The 17,833-nt window shown below is 46.2% G+C and overlaps 2 protein-coding genes across 2 annotated transcripts in view; one reads left to right on the top strand and one right to left on the bottom strand.

Annotated features, from left to right (window-relative positions):
* LOC130127968 (protein shisa-6) overlaps positions 1-2,166 on the top strand; it is a 57,361-nt gene extending 55,195 nt beyond the window's left edge. The window contains exons 8-9 of the mRNA XM_056297678.1: positions 943-1,046; positions 1,321-2,166. Coding sequence (XP_056153653.1) covers positions 943-1,046; positions 1,321-2,166 — 950 coding nt within the window. The remainder of the gene's footprint in view (positions 1-942; positions 1,047-1,320) is intronic.
* A 7,357-nt stretch (positions 2,167-9,523) lies between these two features.
* dnah9 (dynein, axonemal, heavy chain 9) overlaps positions 9,524-17,833 on the bottom strand; it is a 131,905-nt gene continuing 123,595 nt past the window's right edge. Inside the window, 1 exon segment of the mRNA XM_056296748.1 lies at positions 9,524-9,751. Within this exon segment, the coding sequence (XP_056152723.1) occupies positions 9,524-9,751 (228 nt within the window).

Below are 17,833 nucleotides of genomic sequence, written 5' to 3'. Positions count from 1 at the left end.
CCATACCGATGTTCAGGAAGCATAGAGAATTAGCACATGGGTAAGGACAATCCTATGACATTCCCCTTTTTGAGTCAGTCATCTTTCGGTCAGTGAGTGTGTGTGTGTGTGTGTGTGTGTGTGTGTGTGTGTGTGTGTGTGTGTGTGTGTGTGTGTGTGTGTGTGTGTGTGTGTGTGTGTGTGTGTGTGTGTGTGTGTGTATTTGTAAATGTCGTGCTCTCAGAGATAACACGTTGGGGTTCATGGCATTTGCATGGTCCTGTGTTTTTGAAAAGTGTCTGTCATGAAGCTGGGGCAAGCCCTCGTACCTGACATTACTTCAGCCCTGGCAGACACACATGATAGGGCGCTGTCTAGCGACAGTCTCTAAACAGCTGTTTGGAAATCTACCCCCGCCTCTTGTCCCGCTTCTGAAGTGCATGTTGTATCTCTGCGTATCTAAGAATGAGAATGAAACATAAGCTCAAGGACGTGAAACCGTTTGTAACCCTCAATGTGTTCTGTATGTGCGACGAACACAATTAGCTCTCCGGCATGGGTATTACGTGCTTGTGTGCTGTGATCTGTATGATATCACGCTGTTTGTTTACAGACTCTCACATGACCTTTGAAAGGTTTGCCTCCGCAGCCAGAGCTGCCTGTAGAATCCACGATGAAGCCAGGATGTGTGAATGTTATGTGCCTGGCATGTAATACGGTCTGACTGCACCACCTCTCTTCTCCCCTATCCCCTTACTGTTCTCCTCCACGGGGTAGGGAAGGTGACAGCCAGACGGTTTCACATACTCTATGCACTTGTGTGTGCACTGTTCTCCCAAAAAACCCACCGTGCTTATATCTCTCACCTTACATTCTGCCACGGACCCCACCCATCCCCTTACTCTTTCTCCACCATCCTTTCACCTCACCTCCTCCACCCCTCTTCTCTCATCCCTTCTGCAGCAGATAAAGAAGTAGATGATTACTACTCCCGTAAGCGGCACCTGCCGGATCTGGCAGCAAGAAGTACGCTTCCCTTACATGTGATCAAAATGAGCCAAGAACAGGTGGGTGCAAAGGCATACACTTTGAATGTGTAGACGTCTCAACGAGGTCAAGCTCTGCATCTTTGCTTTGTTAATTCCTATTCTCTCTCGTATGTGTGAGGCCATGTTTCATCAGCATTTACTGGGAAATCTCTTGTGAGCCAAAGCTTACTTTTTCCCTCAAGTCTGCTAAAGTGCAGACATATATGTATATATGTGTATATATGGTGTGTGCCACAGCCTTTTTTACCCATTCGACTATGAGTAAACTCTCCTCATTCATCTTCCCGAATAGCACCGTGAACAACAGCAGCTGCAGAGTCAGCCCCCCCAGCCCTCCGTCTCCCAGGCCCCTTCCCAGTCCTCACAGCAGCAATCCCAGCAGAGGCAGAGGCCTCGTCGCGTCCAGCGGGCCATGTCCCAAGACCGTGTGCTGTCCCCACAGAAGGCCCCACAGCAAGACTACAGCATGTCCTCCTCCAACGGCATGTCCCCATACGGGGGCCGCATTCTCTCTGACGAGCAGCTCCTGTCCGCTGAGCGTCTGCGCTCCCAGGAGCGCCTTCTGCCCCAGGACCGCCTCTCCTCTCAAGACCGGCTGTATTCAAAAGACCGCATGTATTCCAAGGACCGTCTGCTGTCGCAGGACCACCTGTACTCCAAGGACCGCCACTATTCTCAAGACCGCCTCTACTCTCAAGAGCGCCTCTACTCACAGGACCGCCTGCTATCCCAGGATCCTCTGCTCTCGCCGGACAAGTTGATGAGGTCACTGAAGCGTGGCATGGTTAGCAGTGTCTCCGGGGGTTTCCGTGGCAGCGACAAGTCAATATCGCGTGCCATCTCGCACACGGACGTGTTCATGCCGACCACACCGCTCATGGACCGCTACAAGATGACCAAAATGCACTCCCATCCCAGTGCCTCCAACAATGGCAGTGGGGCGCCAGGAGCAGTGGGCACCGGGCACTCCAACACGTTAGCCATGAACCAGACAGCCTCTAAGCGGCAGGCATTTGCCTCCAGACGGACCCACACCGTAGAACAGCTCCACTACATCCCACAGCACCACCAGCAGCAGCAGCAGCAGCAACAGCCACAACACTACCGCACAGGCAGCAAAACTGAAGTGACTGTGTAATATAATGGTTGCCAGATATGAACTGGGGAAGTACTGTGTTGTGTGTCTGTGCGTGCCTGTGTGTGTGTGTGTGTGTGTGTGTGTGTGTGTGTGTGTGTGTGTGTGTATGTGTGTGTACGTGCATATGAACAGGTGTGTGTGCGCATGTGTGTGTGTGTGCGCATGTGGGAAGGAACTGACAGGGGTAGGTGGGCACACTTGCCTTTTTATAAGAGTAGGATGGGGGTGATGTCACCTCCCATGACTCAGTGTCCTTCAAAGTCTGCTTTATTGTTCCCGTTCCACAGCTTTGACAGACTTAGATTTAATACCAAGAATGTCCAGTAGCTTACCACGAGAGAGCGAAGAAGTAGTTCTACGCTGTGTGCACACACGGGGGGCCAGCGTCACCTGAATCCTGAAAGATGTGTTTCACTTGTGCTCGGGCAGTACTGCCCAGCCGAGTTCTTTATTATTTCCACTGTCTTTATAACCCTGTTCATCCGCAGGCCGAAGCCCTGCTCAGTGGCGTCTCTGATTAGAGGACATGGATTCTGTCTGTTTAAGGTTTTACCGGTGTCCTTCCCCAACAAATCTGTTCTGTGACCTTTTCTGAAAGGGCTTTTGCATGGTACAAAACACAAGGACCGATTCCTCCGAGACTTCTGCAACACCGCGCTGCCGCGGCTCGGCAAGCCGGGACGAGCCAGTGACAACTTTATAAATATATAAATACAAATAAAACGCCACCATTTGTATTCCTGGTCCTGCTCATAGCTATAGAAAATCTCAATGAGAGACATTGAAGTGGATGTTTTTAGCACGTCTATCTGGTGCCTCTGACAGCTGCATCTCTGCAAGCGGAGGGGTTTCGTGGGTTACAAAGCACAATCAATTTCCAATAAGATGTTTTCCGTTCTGTTTTCTATTTCATCCTTGAGTTTGGTTAGTGACAGCTAGCTTGTATCAGTTCGTTATTACAGCGACGGCAGGTTTCTTTGCTTCCAGTAGATGATTGTAAATAAGCTATTGTAGAAGCAGTATTATGGACAAAGTCTGTACTGGTTGGACTTTTGTATTAGACTGTCTGTTTTCAGTAGATTCTGGAAAAAAAATGGAGAAAAAAAATAATTATAAATCATCACTGTTTCGTGATTTCAGAATAGAAAACCCACTTAACCAAGTATTTGACTGGATAAATTAATAATATACTGTGTGTGTATTTGACAAAGTGTTTATAGGATGAGAAGAGGATGAATGTGTTGTTGATAACCGATGAACCACTATTCATATTTGGATGTAGACTGTGCTCCATCGACAACAGACCACTCCAGTATCATGGAAACAGATTATGATGCTTGTCAAAGTAGGGTCAAATAAACTATTCATATTTTTATAAACACTCGACACGTTGTTTGAGTGATCTCTGTTTTTTTCCACTGTAGCTTTTTTGTTGTTGTTGTGTTGTTGCAGCAGCAGCAGCGTTCACTAGAGAGAGACAAAACACACCAGCGAGTCTAAACGTACACCGGATTTTGAGATGGTGAGACACTATATAAGAAGGTCTGACGTATAGCATCCGGGTAGCGTGGCGGTCTATTCCGTTGCCTACCAACACGGGATCGCCTGTTCGAATCCCGCGGGAAGCCGGATGTGGGTATGTGTCCTGGTCGCTGCTCTAGCGCCTCCTCTGGTCGGTCGGGGCGCCTGTTCAGGGGGGGAGGGGGAACTGGGGGGAATAACATGATCCTCCCACGCGCTACATCCCCCTGGTGAAACTGCTCACTGTCAGGTGAAAAGAAGCGGCTGGCGACTCCACATGTATCGGAGGAGGAGGCATGTGGTAGTCTCCAGCCCTCCCCGGATCGGCAGAGGGGGTGGAGCAGCAAGAAGAGTGGGGTAATTGGCCAGATACAATTTGGGAGAAAAGGGGGGGGGGGAAATCCCCCCCCAAAAAAATCGGTTGCATGACTTATCCAAATCAATGCTGCACCCATGATATAGTGATTAATTAACGATATAACATCGCTGTTATGATGAATAACTATGAAATATGAAATGTCGGTGAGTGATCATATTTGAGTATAGCGTTATGGGAGCAAATAATCTATGGGACTACTTTACTCTGCGCTGCGAAGGTCTTAATTTAATGAGAGGGTCGAGCACATTATCTCAGATTATGCCCCGGCTAGGCCCACATCTTTACCAGACAGCTTTATTGTGATATATGGTACAACCACGGGCAAAGGGGAAGTACTTCACTTTGACATCTAAATTAATACCAGCGACTTTAATGCTGCTCAGTGCAATTTTCTGACCTTCTTTAAATTCATGGAAATCCGCGGGTGCGAATGACACTTCCCACAGCAAACAATGGGGGCCTGCAATCGCACTCCTCCGCGAGCACAAAAAGAGGGTGGGGTGGGGGTGGAAAGTGGAATAAGTTTGGGTTTCCAATTTACACTGATTCTCTGGCCCATCAGCATTTAGATGAAAATATGACTCTGCGATCAGAACGAATCTGTGGACGGGGGGCAGCTGAAGCGTGAGAGGTAAGATGGCGAAGATGGGGCCGGGAATGCCGCTGGGGCTCGAGCCGGGGGGAAGATGAGGAAAGTGGCCCAGACAGGGCTTTCCATAAAATAATCAGCAGCTTTCAAAATGTCTCTTCCGCTTCTCGAGCGGCGCAGGTTTGTTCAGCAATACATTTCGTTACCCACCTCCTCCGGTTTAAATGTAGACACGGCGGAGGGGCCGAGGGCTCCTTCAGATGGTTGAAATGTCAGCTTTCCCCACCGTCTGGTCTCCTCCTTTTGTCCTCTGCCTTTGCCGCCCCTGTTTTGCTGTCAGCTGGCATTGTCGGCATTGCTCTGGATTTGAATGTGAAAGAAACGATCGATTTTTAATCTCGGAAAACTTTCAAAAAGTGACATTCCTGACAGCGACGCCAGTGTAACGGGTTATTTTCTTGCCCGGTGCGGGATTCGAGACGGGGTATACTACACCACAAGGCGACGTCACTAACCGCTCGGCTAAAGGGCCAAACCTGTTAACTGGGGACTAACGTGTGTTATTAGTAGTTTACAGTCGTCACCCTCCCCGGAAACGCGCCCTCGCGCTTTGTTATTCCCGCGCTCCGAAGAGACTTCTGAGGATCTGCACACTTCCGGATCCCACCGCTGCCACCAATGTAACCGGTTACTTTCTTGCCCGGTGCGGGATTCGATACGAGGTGTACTGCACCACAAGGCGACATCACTAACCGCTCGGCAAAAGGGTCAGACCCGTTAGCTAGGGGCTAACGTGTCTTATTAGTAGTTTACACCAGTTTAACCAGAGGGGGGGGGGATGCAGAGTTCAACTCTTTATCCTACTTTTCCCAAAGAAAGTTACACATTTTGCGTCATCGTTAAAAAAAGTGCTTAGTACATGCTTTCACACTACAAAGCTGCAAAGCAAAGTTTAATTATTTCTACATGTATTATGTAATGGCTGATGTAGCGGTGCCCTGACCTCTGACCTGAGCTGTTTGTGCAGTCTGTCCAGACCGATCAGCTCCGCTGCTCGTGGATGAGGTGGTGTTGGGGTGAGTCTGGGAAAAAAGAACTAATGATTTTATCGGGCAGTCGGGGGAGTCACCGGAGAGTAGAAGAGGTGAACTCACCCATTACGTCTTTTTGTTGAAGGGCGTTACGGAGGTCAAAGGCAGTTTAATTGCACTTTGAATGATGAATTACATTTTGATGAATTGTTTTAAACTATAACACTGGTAGTAAAATACCCTTTAAAGAGGATGGGTTTTTTTCTTCTTTTAATCTTACCCCACTAATGTGCATTTGAAAGATAGAGGTTGATCATTTCGATTAACATTTTAAGAATAAGGGGCGTCCGGGTGGTCTCTTCCGTTGCCTACCAACACGGGGATCGCCAGTTCGACTCCCCGTGTTGCCTCCGGCTTGGTCGGGCGTCCCTACAGACACAATTGGCCGTGTCTGCGGGTGGGAAGCCGGATGTGGGTATGTGTCTTGGTCGTTGCACTAGCGCCTCCTCTGGTCGGACAGATGGGGGGGGGGACTAGGGGGAATAGCGTGAGCCTCCCACATGCTACGTCCCCCTGGCGAAACTCCTCACTGTCAGGTGAAAAGAAGCGGCTGGCGACTCCACGTGTATTGGAGGAGGCATGTGGTAGTCTGCAGCCCTCCCCGGATCGGGAGAGGGGGTGGAGCAGCGACCAGGATGGCTCGGAAGAGTGGGGTAATTGGCCAAGTGCAACCGGGGCGTAAAAAGGTGGGGGTACTTAAAAAATACATTAGAGTGTCAGTATGGAGGTGGACAAGAATATTCATTTTCCATAGTGAAACTCAAGAAAGTGTGAAGACGCAGAAAGTGGTGGTACCATCACCGTGCTTATTTTCCACATTCACTGTGTGATTGTACAAAAATGTGCCCCAAATTGCATCCTATTCCGAGTTTATCTCGCCGCGTGCAGGACCAAACCACAGTTATTTACTGTACGATAATCCACAGATCGTAGGCAGCTAACGGACATTTGTTTTACAACAGATGCCATATCCAGATAAACATTCAATTAGCAACTCATCAGCTCTGTCAGGGCTAATTATCCTGGTCTCCTGCCCCAGCCAAAACTCCAGCTCCTCTTATGCTTGGTACAACAGCTGACTCTACCGGCAGACACATGGGAGGCAGAGGCGGCGTGTCGCCGAGGCGCTGATATTGTACACAGTGTCTGAGCGGCTAATCCTGCCATTCTGTCACAAACACACTCGGATGGTTCAGAGTCAGTGCAGAGAAACGGGTTCGATGGAATTACAGCGTGGGGCTGCATCCTATTATTTATCAGCTCCTTAATTACAGCGGGCTGGTAACTTGCCCAGGAGAGAAGTTGGTGGTCATCACTGGACAATCTTCTGTCCATCCATCCATCCATCCATCCATCCATCCATCCATCCATCCATCCATCCATCCATCCATCCATCCATCCATCCATCCGTCCATCCATCTGTCCATCCATCTGTCCATCCATTATCCAAACCGCTTATCCTGCTCTCAGGGTCGCGGGGATGTTGCAGCCTATCCCAGCAGTCAATGGGCGGCAGGTGGGGAGACACCCCGGACAGGCCGCCAGGCCATCACGGGGCCTCTGTCCATACGTCCGGGATAAATTGGAGTTTTGACAAAACAAAACATATGCCTTATGAAAAAGCAAGCAGCAAAAAGTGATATCGGTTTCTCCTCAGATCATATTCGGCTGCTAAGGTTTCTTGCTTAAACCTTTTAATCACTATGTAGGGTAAACGGTAAAGGTTTTTACTTAGTCCTCTGCACAGCATGCAGTGTAAGCATGGCACACAGTACTGGTGAAGTTTTGTTTGCGCTACACAAGCAAAAGTGCAAAGCAAGGCATTTATTATCATGTCCTCATATATTCCTCGCAGTTTTTACTTTTTACAGATGTGCGTGAACAGCCATCACGTTGCATTGAAATCTGCACTGCGCGCTTACTCATTACTCCAAACTACCTCTGTAGCATGCACATTAGCACTTTCTCAGGACTGACCTGTAACCTAGCAACCGTCTGACGTCTCACACGGATGATAAAAGGTAACTTCTTTCCCATTCTGAGCATGAACCCTTTGATAGAGCCCCTCACCAAACGCACACACACACACACGCACACACACACACACACACACACACACGCACACACACCATTGGCAGTCTATCCTCAGCAGCATGCTAGGGGCACTCGTATTACATGAAAATATGAAATATGAATCGCCATGCTGTTTTCGGCCTTTCAGGACTGGGGTCTATAGCCATGAACTGTGGAGTGAGATCAGTTTAGTGTCGGAGAGCCGTAAGGCGCCGGAACAGAAGCCTCTGAAGGGGCTGTTGTGTGGGCTTTCGATGGAAGCAGTCTTTGGTCCAAAGTGAACCTCAAACTCTGGGATGATCGAATGAGTCAGTAATATCTGAACCCCTCGCAACAAATCCAAAGCACCTCTGCCACATTAAAAGGCTAATACGGCTCCTATGCGCAGACACACTCCAGCTGCATGGGCAGTGTGCATATGCGCCACATGCAGAGGCAAAATCTATTTTCATAATGCCACCTGAAGGTGTAATTTGTGAGTTCTACATAAATTGCTTCATCCTGCATTATTGCTTTCCTCACCCTGTTTTCCCTCATCTGTAACTCCTCCTCACGCCTCTCTGTCTTTGAGCACATTTCTGAGGCTCTACAATAACCAGATAAAGGAGGCACCAGGGAATCCGTGCCGATGAGAGAGAGCTGGAGAGTGAGAGAGAAAGAAGACACGAGAGAAATAGACAAAAAGCAAGAGAATTAGAGAGATAGAGGCAGAAAGCAAGCAAGAGGGTTATCAACCTGTGGTGAAAAATGCTGAGGTGTCATAACTTGAAAACCCAATGGTAAAATGCATCCCTTTGTTTTTGCTCAAGGTCGTCCTGTATATGACTGGTTTATAGTATGTGCATGTGCATCTTGTTGGTGTTAAGGGATACATCTTCGAGACGACACAATTTGTTTTCCGCATCTATATACAATATATATATATCCTAGTGGGAGGAGGAGAGATGGAAAGACTAAAGTGCAGGAGTAGATGGGTCGGGGAATTGGTCCAAACTGTTGGAAGAAAAGAGACTGAACTGGAGAGGCAAGACACAGGAATGGCTGGATATTGGCACAATATATATATATATATTAAAAAAAGGGGGGGGGGTATACTGTAGAGTGTTTGAAAATGAGACCAAAACTCGAATGGTAGAAAAAGACATCTTTATTCAAGTTCTCAGGATGAGCAGGAAAGTGGCATTGGTATTTTTTTGCTGCGAGTTTGCTGTAAAAATAGAACAAGAATATAAAAAATTGATTACAGTATTCTCCTAAGACATAAAAAGGCACACTACTTGACACACTGTTCTCAACATGAAACCTTTGATTTGTACATAGGTATGTGTAGTCTAGATTTGGATCCAGCTAAATTCTCACGATCAATTTGTGAATTTACTGTCATCCTACCTACATAGAAAACTAATATTCACAGCCAAGCCTTAACCTACTACCATATCTGTATAAAGAGACTTACAGTTACTTACATTTAATACCTTTTTCCCCACAGACATGAAAGGACAATGGCCATGTTAATAATTCAGGTAGTTTTAACAAAGTCTACAGAGACTAGCTATGAAGGATTCTAACAGCCTACACTTTGGTTGTATGGCTTTGTGTATGTCTCAGAAACCAGATTCTAGGTCACTGGCTCCAAAGAAAATGCAACCTACAAACACACAAATATTGTCATCATAATGTTCATAACAAAGCACTTGAACCAGGCTAGGTCTGCAGAAGCAAGGCCACCCCAGCTAAGGTCCACTTTGAAGGATTTTCTTTGGTCTTGAGGTTGAAGGTCCAAACGTAGGTGGGTCCTCTCTGACAGGTCTTATAGACTGGGCACTGATAGACATTCCTCATCTCCTGCTTATCCACGGGGATGGCCTTGATGAAGATCACAGGCATGGTCGGCGTGAGCTCTTTCAGACGGGCTTCCACGATCATGCCGACCTAAAGAAAAAAAAAGAGAATATGGGGAAGGATGAGAAAACATCAGAAGACCTACTGTTGTTAGTTACCTAAGTAAACTACTGGTAAAAAGATTTCAAGAAAGCTATGGGAAATTATGGATCAGTTAGGACTGGAGTTTAAAGAAAACTAGTATTTCTTAACCTAAACTCTGTTTTCCTACTGTTAGGAGTCAAACCGAGTGGTGGCTAGTAGAATCTTTTAAATTGATTCAGTACTGAGCAAGCTAGCATTAGCCAACTGCTGTGCATCAAGCTGGGATGTAATCCTTCAGGGCAATAGCGTTAACCAAATAAAATCTACTAAAAGAGTTCTTTTTTGGCACTAACAGACTCAGAATGTTATAAATGGAGTCTAAAGAGCCTTGGCCATGATATCAATCACGGAATTACATGGATAACAATCCATTTCTAACCCAGAGCAGAAGTGTTGCTCTGTTATGCCGTGAGAAGTGAGTTCTTACAAGAAGACCACAGTGGAAACTTGAGAGAGCTGGAGAGAAGCACAAAAAAAGAAAAAGAAAAAGGAAAATGCAAAAAAGGTCTATCACTGTGCTGACTGACTGCGCTGGGACTGTTTTTTTTTCCATAATGGAAGGTGTTTTCAGATACTTTTCAAAGCATTCTGAGCCTTTTAGTGCTCTTTTAGAGGACATTATTTGGTGAGCGCTATATTGCCCTGAAGGATAACATTGCAGCTTGATGCGCAACAATCAGCTGATGCTAGTTTGCTCAACACTGAATCTATTCAAAAGATTCTGCTGCTCGTCACTTGGTTTTACTCCTAACGTTAGTGTAACAACCATGAATGACTAGACTCGTTAACCCTTGGCTAACAGGTTGGACCCTTTAGTTGACTGGTTAGCGCAGTCGCCCGAGGTGTGGGCTACCCTGGTTCGATTCCCAGTTGTGGCGGATTCCCAGTCAGAAGTGGGATGGCGAGACTGTGAGGCCATCGAAAGTGTGCGTGCCCAGAGGCATGAGGGAGCTGATATGCTGAAGCATGGGAATGCGCTTCCCAAAGAAGGCGGGTAGTGTAAATACCATGAATGACTAGACTCGCTAGCCCTTGGCTAACAGGTCGGACCCTATAGTTGACTGGTTAGCGCGGGTGACCCAAGTTTGCTTCCCGGCTGCCCCTGAATTCACTACAATAGGAAAAAGGGGCTTAGGTTAAAAAAATACCAGAATTTTGGGCGTCCAGATAGCGGTCTATTCTGTTGCCTGCCAACATGGGGGTCGCCGGTTTGAATCCCCATGTTACCTCTGGCTTGGTCAGGTGTCCCTACAGACACAATTGGCCATGTCTGTGGGTGGGAAGCTGGATGTGGGTATGTGTCCTGGTTGCTGCACTAGCACCTCCTCTGGTGGTCAGGGTGCCTGTTCAGGGGTGAGGGGGAACTGGAGGGAATAGCGTGATCCTCCCACGCGCTATGTATCCCTGGTGAAACTCTTCACTGCCAGGTGAAAAGAAGTGGCTGGTGACTCCACATGTATTGGAAGAGGCATGTAGTAGTCTGCAGCCCTCCCCAGATCAGCAGAGGGGGCTGAGCAGTGACTGGGATGGCTCAGAAGAGTGGGGTAATTGGCTGGATACATTTGGGGAGAAAAAGTGGGAAAAAGCCAAAAAAACAACAACAGTTTTTCCTTTAAAGCATAGATGTCTACAGGCTACACTAATTGGGAGAGTTACAACTGTGGCTGGCATGGAAATGTAATCCTGATGCTAGATAGTGATGATGGTACAAGACATTGGAGGTCCTTTTAGAAAGCATGATATACCCTTGAAAAATGGCGAAAGTCCTTAGAGTAGTGACTCTACATATAAACACACTGGAACAGAGTGCTCCGTCTCATTAATTAATCCTTCTACACCCGGCGCATGACAAACAGAGGTTTCGCCATTCGTATACTGTGACTTTCAGAAATATATGTAAGTCCTGATGACTTTGGAGAGCTCAGAGGACAAAGCCCTAATTACAACTGGAAATGTCATAAGACTTTACTGTGCTCTTAAATATAGATACAGCTCATGAAATACGGGAAAATACTCACAATGGAGATCGTAAAGAGGGGCATCCTGTCTCATTAAAATGCCAGATAAATTAGTTTACTAGAGTAGAATATCACTGCGCACAAGCAGTTATTCTAAATAGCTATTTTAATTTTAAAGCTTTGGAACATATTGTTATTCTTTTTTTTTTTTAAAGTGTCAAACATAACTTGAACGTTTTTCCTCATTAAACTGTCCGACACATAAATACACCAAAACAGCTCCCCTACCTTCCCTTCCACTGCCTTTACATTCCCTCGCATGTTAACCGAACGAGATGTGGGGCAGCGTTCAGCTGTGGCTGTAGTTAACTTTGATGTCTGAAGCCTACCTTAATAAGAAGAGCTTATTAATATAAATGAATGGGCTTATCATAAATCTTTGACTTTTATTGCTGCACAGAGCTGGTTCAGATGGAGCTTCGCCTGCTTTCCTATTCACTCATTCCTACACCTAGCCACTGGCACAGAACTGGCCTTAGGGCTGAGTATGGAGGAGAGGAGAAGAGGAGATGGAAGGGAGGAGAGGAAGGTATGAGAAGAGACAGAGAGGAGAGACGATATGAGAAAGGTAGAAGAAGAGCTAGGAGGATAAACTGGAGGAGTGAGAAAAGAGGAAAGGCAAACAGACGATGAGAGAGGAAAGAAAAGGTAGAGGAGTGTGGAGGAAAGGGCTGGCCTAGTTGTCTGTCTACACTAACCCTGTGTCTCTAACTTTAATGAAGAAGAAAGGAACCACTTCTCTAAAGGGTGATTTAAATGTTCAAGTGCACACTCTGCACATTCCCTAATTAAGAAGTCTACAGGGATGCTCAGTGAAAGCTGGGTGCATACACAGTGGCTGTACACATGTAGATAGATGGAGCTTTGAGAAGCTGAGTAATGCACTACGCTCCAACAGCCGAACACTACTTGGATGCGAAGCGGAAAATGAAGATGCCCAGGGAATGTGGGATCCCTCTAGGGGAAATATTGAAGTTACTCTATATGACTTGTTTTAAAGATGCACAGTCGTTTGGAGGTTATCTAGACAGGTCAGCTGCACATTAATGAATCATGTTATGTACGTTGTACTGCTGTCAAAATGCTAACGATTAATTTAAAATATTTAATGTGCTAAAAAATTAATGCAATTAACGCAGCTGCATTTTGTTTACTTCCTGTGGCGGCTGTGCGAGGCTGTTTCACAGCCATATCGAGGGTTGTGCGCTCTCCCTCCTGTTTGTCGGCACACGGAGAGCTGTGTTTTTCCCCCTACTCTGCTCCTCGCTGGACTGTTACAGTGCATGACCTTCGTCTCAGCTTTCTCACAGCAGGAGGCTTTATTTGTTCCCAGCCCTCATCCCCTCATGGAGGATATCAGATATTCTGTTGTGCTGTGTCATCGGGGTGCATGTGAGGATCTGTGATGTGCCATTATGAACACGTAATGAACGCTGTGAATTGACGAGTAACACAAAACACATTTTTTTGTTAATTATCATTTATATTAGTGCATACAAGAAATTATTACCTTCTAAGCTGATATCTAATTTTAATGGTCCTGATGGTTTTGAAATTAAACTGGCACTTTAACATGTAGGCCTGGGTTTTGTTATTTCTGTTAGTGCATATAAGAAATATGCCTTTCAAGCTGACAGACAATTTTGATGGCCTTGATGGTTTTATTGTACTTTTGTAGTTCACAGGAGAGAATCTGTGTTCAACGTTAAAACGATGCTATTAAACAATAGTATATGAATTTAAATATACTACCTCTGTGTTGACTCTACATTAATTCCATGATTTTAAATTTAAGTATCCATTATTACAAGCTTCAGTCTTAAGAAGAAAAAAAGCGATCGCTTGCAATTAATCACAGCAAATTGCATAACCCAGCCACTTGGGCATTCTTAGCGCCGCTCCCAAGATGGTTGCGTCAGGAAGGGCATCTGGTGTAAAACCTTTGCAAAGTCACATATGTGGATCATAAATCAGATTTTCATACCGGATCGGTCGACGCCCAAGTTACCAACGACTGCCACCGGTACTGTTGGCCAGCAGGGTGCCCATGGAAACTATTCTACAGTTGGGCGAAGGAGAAGAAGAGGGGGAAGGCATGTCCAGCGGCATCAGGAGAGGAGGAAGGGTAGGACTGTGAAGGTGAGAGTTGGAACTCTAAGTGTTGGCACTGACTGATAAAGGAGGAGAGCTGGCTGATGCGATGGAGAGAAGGAAGGTAGGTATACTGTGTGTGCAAGAGACCAGGTGGAAGGGGAGTAAGGCGAGAAACATCGGAGGTGGGTTCAAACTCTTCTACCATGGTGTGGATGGGAGGAGAAATGGGGTAGGGGTAATCATGAAGGAAGAGTATGTCAAGCGTGTGTTGGAGGTGAAGAGAGTGTCAGACAGAGTGATGAGTATGAAGCTGGAAATCGAAGGTGTGTTGATAAATGTTGTCAGCGCATATGCCCTGCAAATTGGGTGTGAGATGGAAGAGAAAGAAGAATTCAGGAGTGAGTTTGATGAAGTGGTGGAGAGTGTTCCCAAGGAGGAGAGAGTGGTGATTGGAGTGGACTTCAATGGGCATGTTTGTGAAGAGAATAGAGGTGATGAGGAGATGATGAGTAGGTATGGTGTCAAAGAGAGGAAAATAGAAGGACAGATGGTGGTGGATTTTGCGAAAATGATGGAAATGACATATTTTAAGAAGGGGGAGAAACACAGGGTGACGTATAAGAGTGGAGGAAGGTGCACACAGGTGGACTATATCTTATGCAGGAGGTGCAATCTGAAAGGATGACTTTAGAGATCAAGAAGAGGAATAGAGTGAAGGCAGAGCCAAGGATCAAATGGTGGCAGTTGAAGAAGCAAGATTGTTATGTGGAGTTCAGGGAGGAGTTAAGACAGGCACTGGGTGGTAGTGAAGAGTTGCCGAATGGCTGGGCAACTACTGCAGAAGTGGTGAGGGAGACAGCTAGGAAGGTACCACGGTGGCCCAGTGGTTAGCACTGTTGCCCCACAGCAAGAAGGTCCTGGGTTCAAACCCCAGTCCATCTTTTCTGTGTTGAGTTTACATGTTTTCCCTGTGTCTATATAGGTTTCCTCTGGGTGCGCCGGTTTCCTCCCACCATCAAATACATGCATGTTAGGGTTAATACTCCTGCCTGTGCCCCTGACTGAGGCATGGCAAGAAGAGCTGGAGTTGGTCCCCGGGTGCTGCACAGTGGCTGCCCACTGCTCCTAGATACACAGCTGCCCATTGCTTCCAGTGTGTGTTGGGATGGGTTAAATGCAGAAGATGAATTTCCTGGCAGTGATTAATAAAAGTACATCTTATCTTATCTTACTTGGTGTGTCATATCGACAGAGGAAGGAAGACAAGGGTCCTTGGTGGTGGAATGAGGAAATACAGGAATGTATATATGGAGGAAGAGGTTGGCGAAGAACTGGGATAGTCAGAGAAATGAAGAAAGTAGACAGGAGTACAAGGAGATGTGGCGTAAGGTGAAGAGAGAGGTGGTGAAGACAAAGGAAAAGTTGCACGAGAGTTGTATGAGAGGTGAGACACTAAGAAAGGAGAAAAGAACTTTTACTGATTGGCTAGACAGAGAGAGCGAGCTGGGAAGGATGTGCAGCAGGTTAGGGCGATGAAGGACAGAGATGGAAATGTGCTGACAAGTGAGAAGAGTATGCTGAGAAGGTGGAAGGAGTACTTTGAGGGGCTGATGAATAAAAAAATGAGAGTGAGAGAAGGTTGGCTGTTGTGGGAATAGTGAATGTGGTGGATTAGGAAGGAGAACGTCAGGGCAGTTATGAAGAGGATGACGAGTGGAAAGGCAGTTGGTCCTGAGGACATACCTGTGGAAGCATGGGGATGTTTAGGAGAGATGGCAGTGGAGTTTTTCACTAGATTGTTTAACACAATCTTGGAACAAAAGGGTGCCTGAGGAGTGCAGAAAAAGTATACTGCTCCAATTTTCAAGAATAAGGGTGATATGCAAAGCTATAGTAACTACAGAGGTATAAAGTTGATCAGCCACAGCATGAAGATATGGGAAAGAGTAGTGGAAGCTAGGTTAAGAGGAGAGGTGATGATTAGTGAGCAGCAGTATGGTTTTATGCCAGGAAAGAGCACTACAGATGCCATGTTTGCTTTGAGAGTGTTGATAGAGAAGTATAGAGCAGGTCAGAAGGAGTTACACATTGTGTCTTTGTGGATTTAGAGAAAGTGTATGACAGGGTGCCGAGAGAGGAGGTGTGGTATTGTATGAGGGAGTTGGAAGTGGCAGAGAAGTATGTAAGAGTGGTGCAGGATATGTATGAGAGCAGTGTGACAGTGGTGAGGTGTGTGGTAGGAATGATGGATGGGTTCAAGGAGGAGGTAGGATTACATCAAGGATAAGCTCTGAGCTCTTTCTTGTTTGCAATGGTGATGGACAAGTTGACGGACGAGATCAGGCAGGAGTCTCCATGGACTGTGATGTCCGTGGATGACATTGTGATGTCTTGATGCATGCTAAATAATCCAGGTAAGGAAATCCCAGAAATATGAATCAGTTCAGTTCATCTGGACACAACGTTTATTGGGAGAAATGTTTCATCACTCATCTAAGTGACTTCGTCAGTCTCACAACATTCATAAGGGTTTTGAATGGGATGTTCATTGCTGACTAACAGCAGGTTAAGGTCGTAATGGCACATCCTGTTTATGTATTTTAGGTAAATCATACAGACTAGGTGTAGCTTCCCCTGGGTATATGATACAAAATTCTACGACGCAAAATTCTGACAACAGCATTGTGCTGTTCTAACAGCTTCAGACAATCTATCACCTTTTTCTTGTAACCACTAACTGGATCTTGTTTCAGGGGCTCATAAGTATTTGTGTTGCTAAGTAACATCATAACTTTCTCATGACGGTCTGCCTGGTTTAATACAACAGTGCATTTGTCTTTGTCCGCCGGAAGGATGGATTTTGTGGCTAAGGTGAGGGACATCATTATGAGGCAGCAAAACAATGGTCTCTTATGATGTTAAGTCTCTCTTCGCGTGCATTCCTGTTGATGAAGCAGTGGAGGTAGTTTGTATGAAATAACAGGATGACCCCACCTTTAGCAATAGGAACAACCTTAACACTGACCAAGTGTGTCTGCTCCTGAAACTATGTCTTCAGTACATGTACTTCACATACAGGTGGAAGTACTATAGACAGAAGCATGGGTGTGCTATGGATTACCCAGTTTCACCTGTAGTGGCCAACTTGTATACTATGGAGGAAGTGTGAAAGAGGGCTCTGATGTCCTATCCAGGGACACCACCTAGCCATTGGTCCAGATTTGTGGACGACACCTGGGTTAAAAGTAAATCTCAGGACATACCACATTTCACCAACCACATTAACTCGGTGGACAACCACATCAAGTTCACCAGGGAAGATGTGAAAAACGACAGGTTTGCCTTCTTAGACTGTGAAATTGCAATTGAAGATGGGGGACATTTGATTGTTGATGTTTACTATAAACCAAAACATACTGATGAATACTTAAGGTTTGACTCTCATTATCCACTGGAGCACAAACTAGGAGTCATCTGGATGCTGTACCACTGAGTTGACAACATCCCCACTGACACAGTGGCTGGGGAAGGGGAGAAATCCCACATTAAAGAGGCCCTAGTTAAGTGTGGTTATCCTAACTGGGTGTTTGTCATTCAAACCCCAAAACACGCTGCACCAGAAATTGGTCCTCCCCAAGGATTGGGTCCCCTGGCACAAACAGAGCAATATAGTGTATGCTATTAAGTGCTGGGAGGGTTGCCGTGACTTGTACACTGGGGAAACCAAATAGATGCTGGTGAAGAGGACGGCACAACACAGTGGTGAGAGAGGACATGCAGTGGTTGGTGTGACAGAGGAGCAAGATGCAGAGGACAGGAATAGATGGAAACAACCGATCCCTTGTGGTGACCCCTAATGGGAGCAGCCGAAAGAACGAGAATCACAGTAAATTGTGCAATTAATTAGTTATTTTTT

The sequence above is a fragment of the Lampris incognitus genome, chromosome 17, assembly GCF_029633865.1.
Source record: "Lampris incognitus isolate fLamInc1 chromosome 17, fLamInc1.hap2, whole genome shotgun sequence".
Classification (NCBI taxonomy): Eukaryota; Metazoa; Chordata; class Actinopteri; order Lampriformes; family Lampridae; genus Lampris; species Lampris incognitus.
Note: the sequence above shows the minus strand (reverse complement) of the source record. Positions and strands in the feature narration are given on the sequence as shown.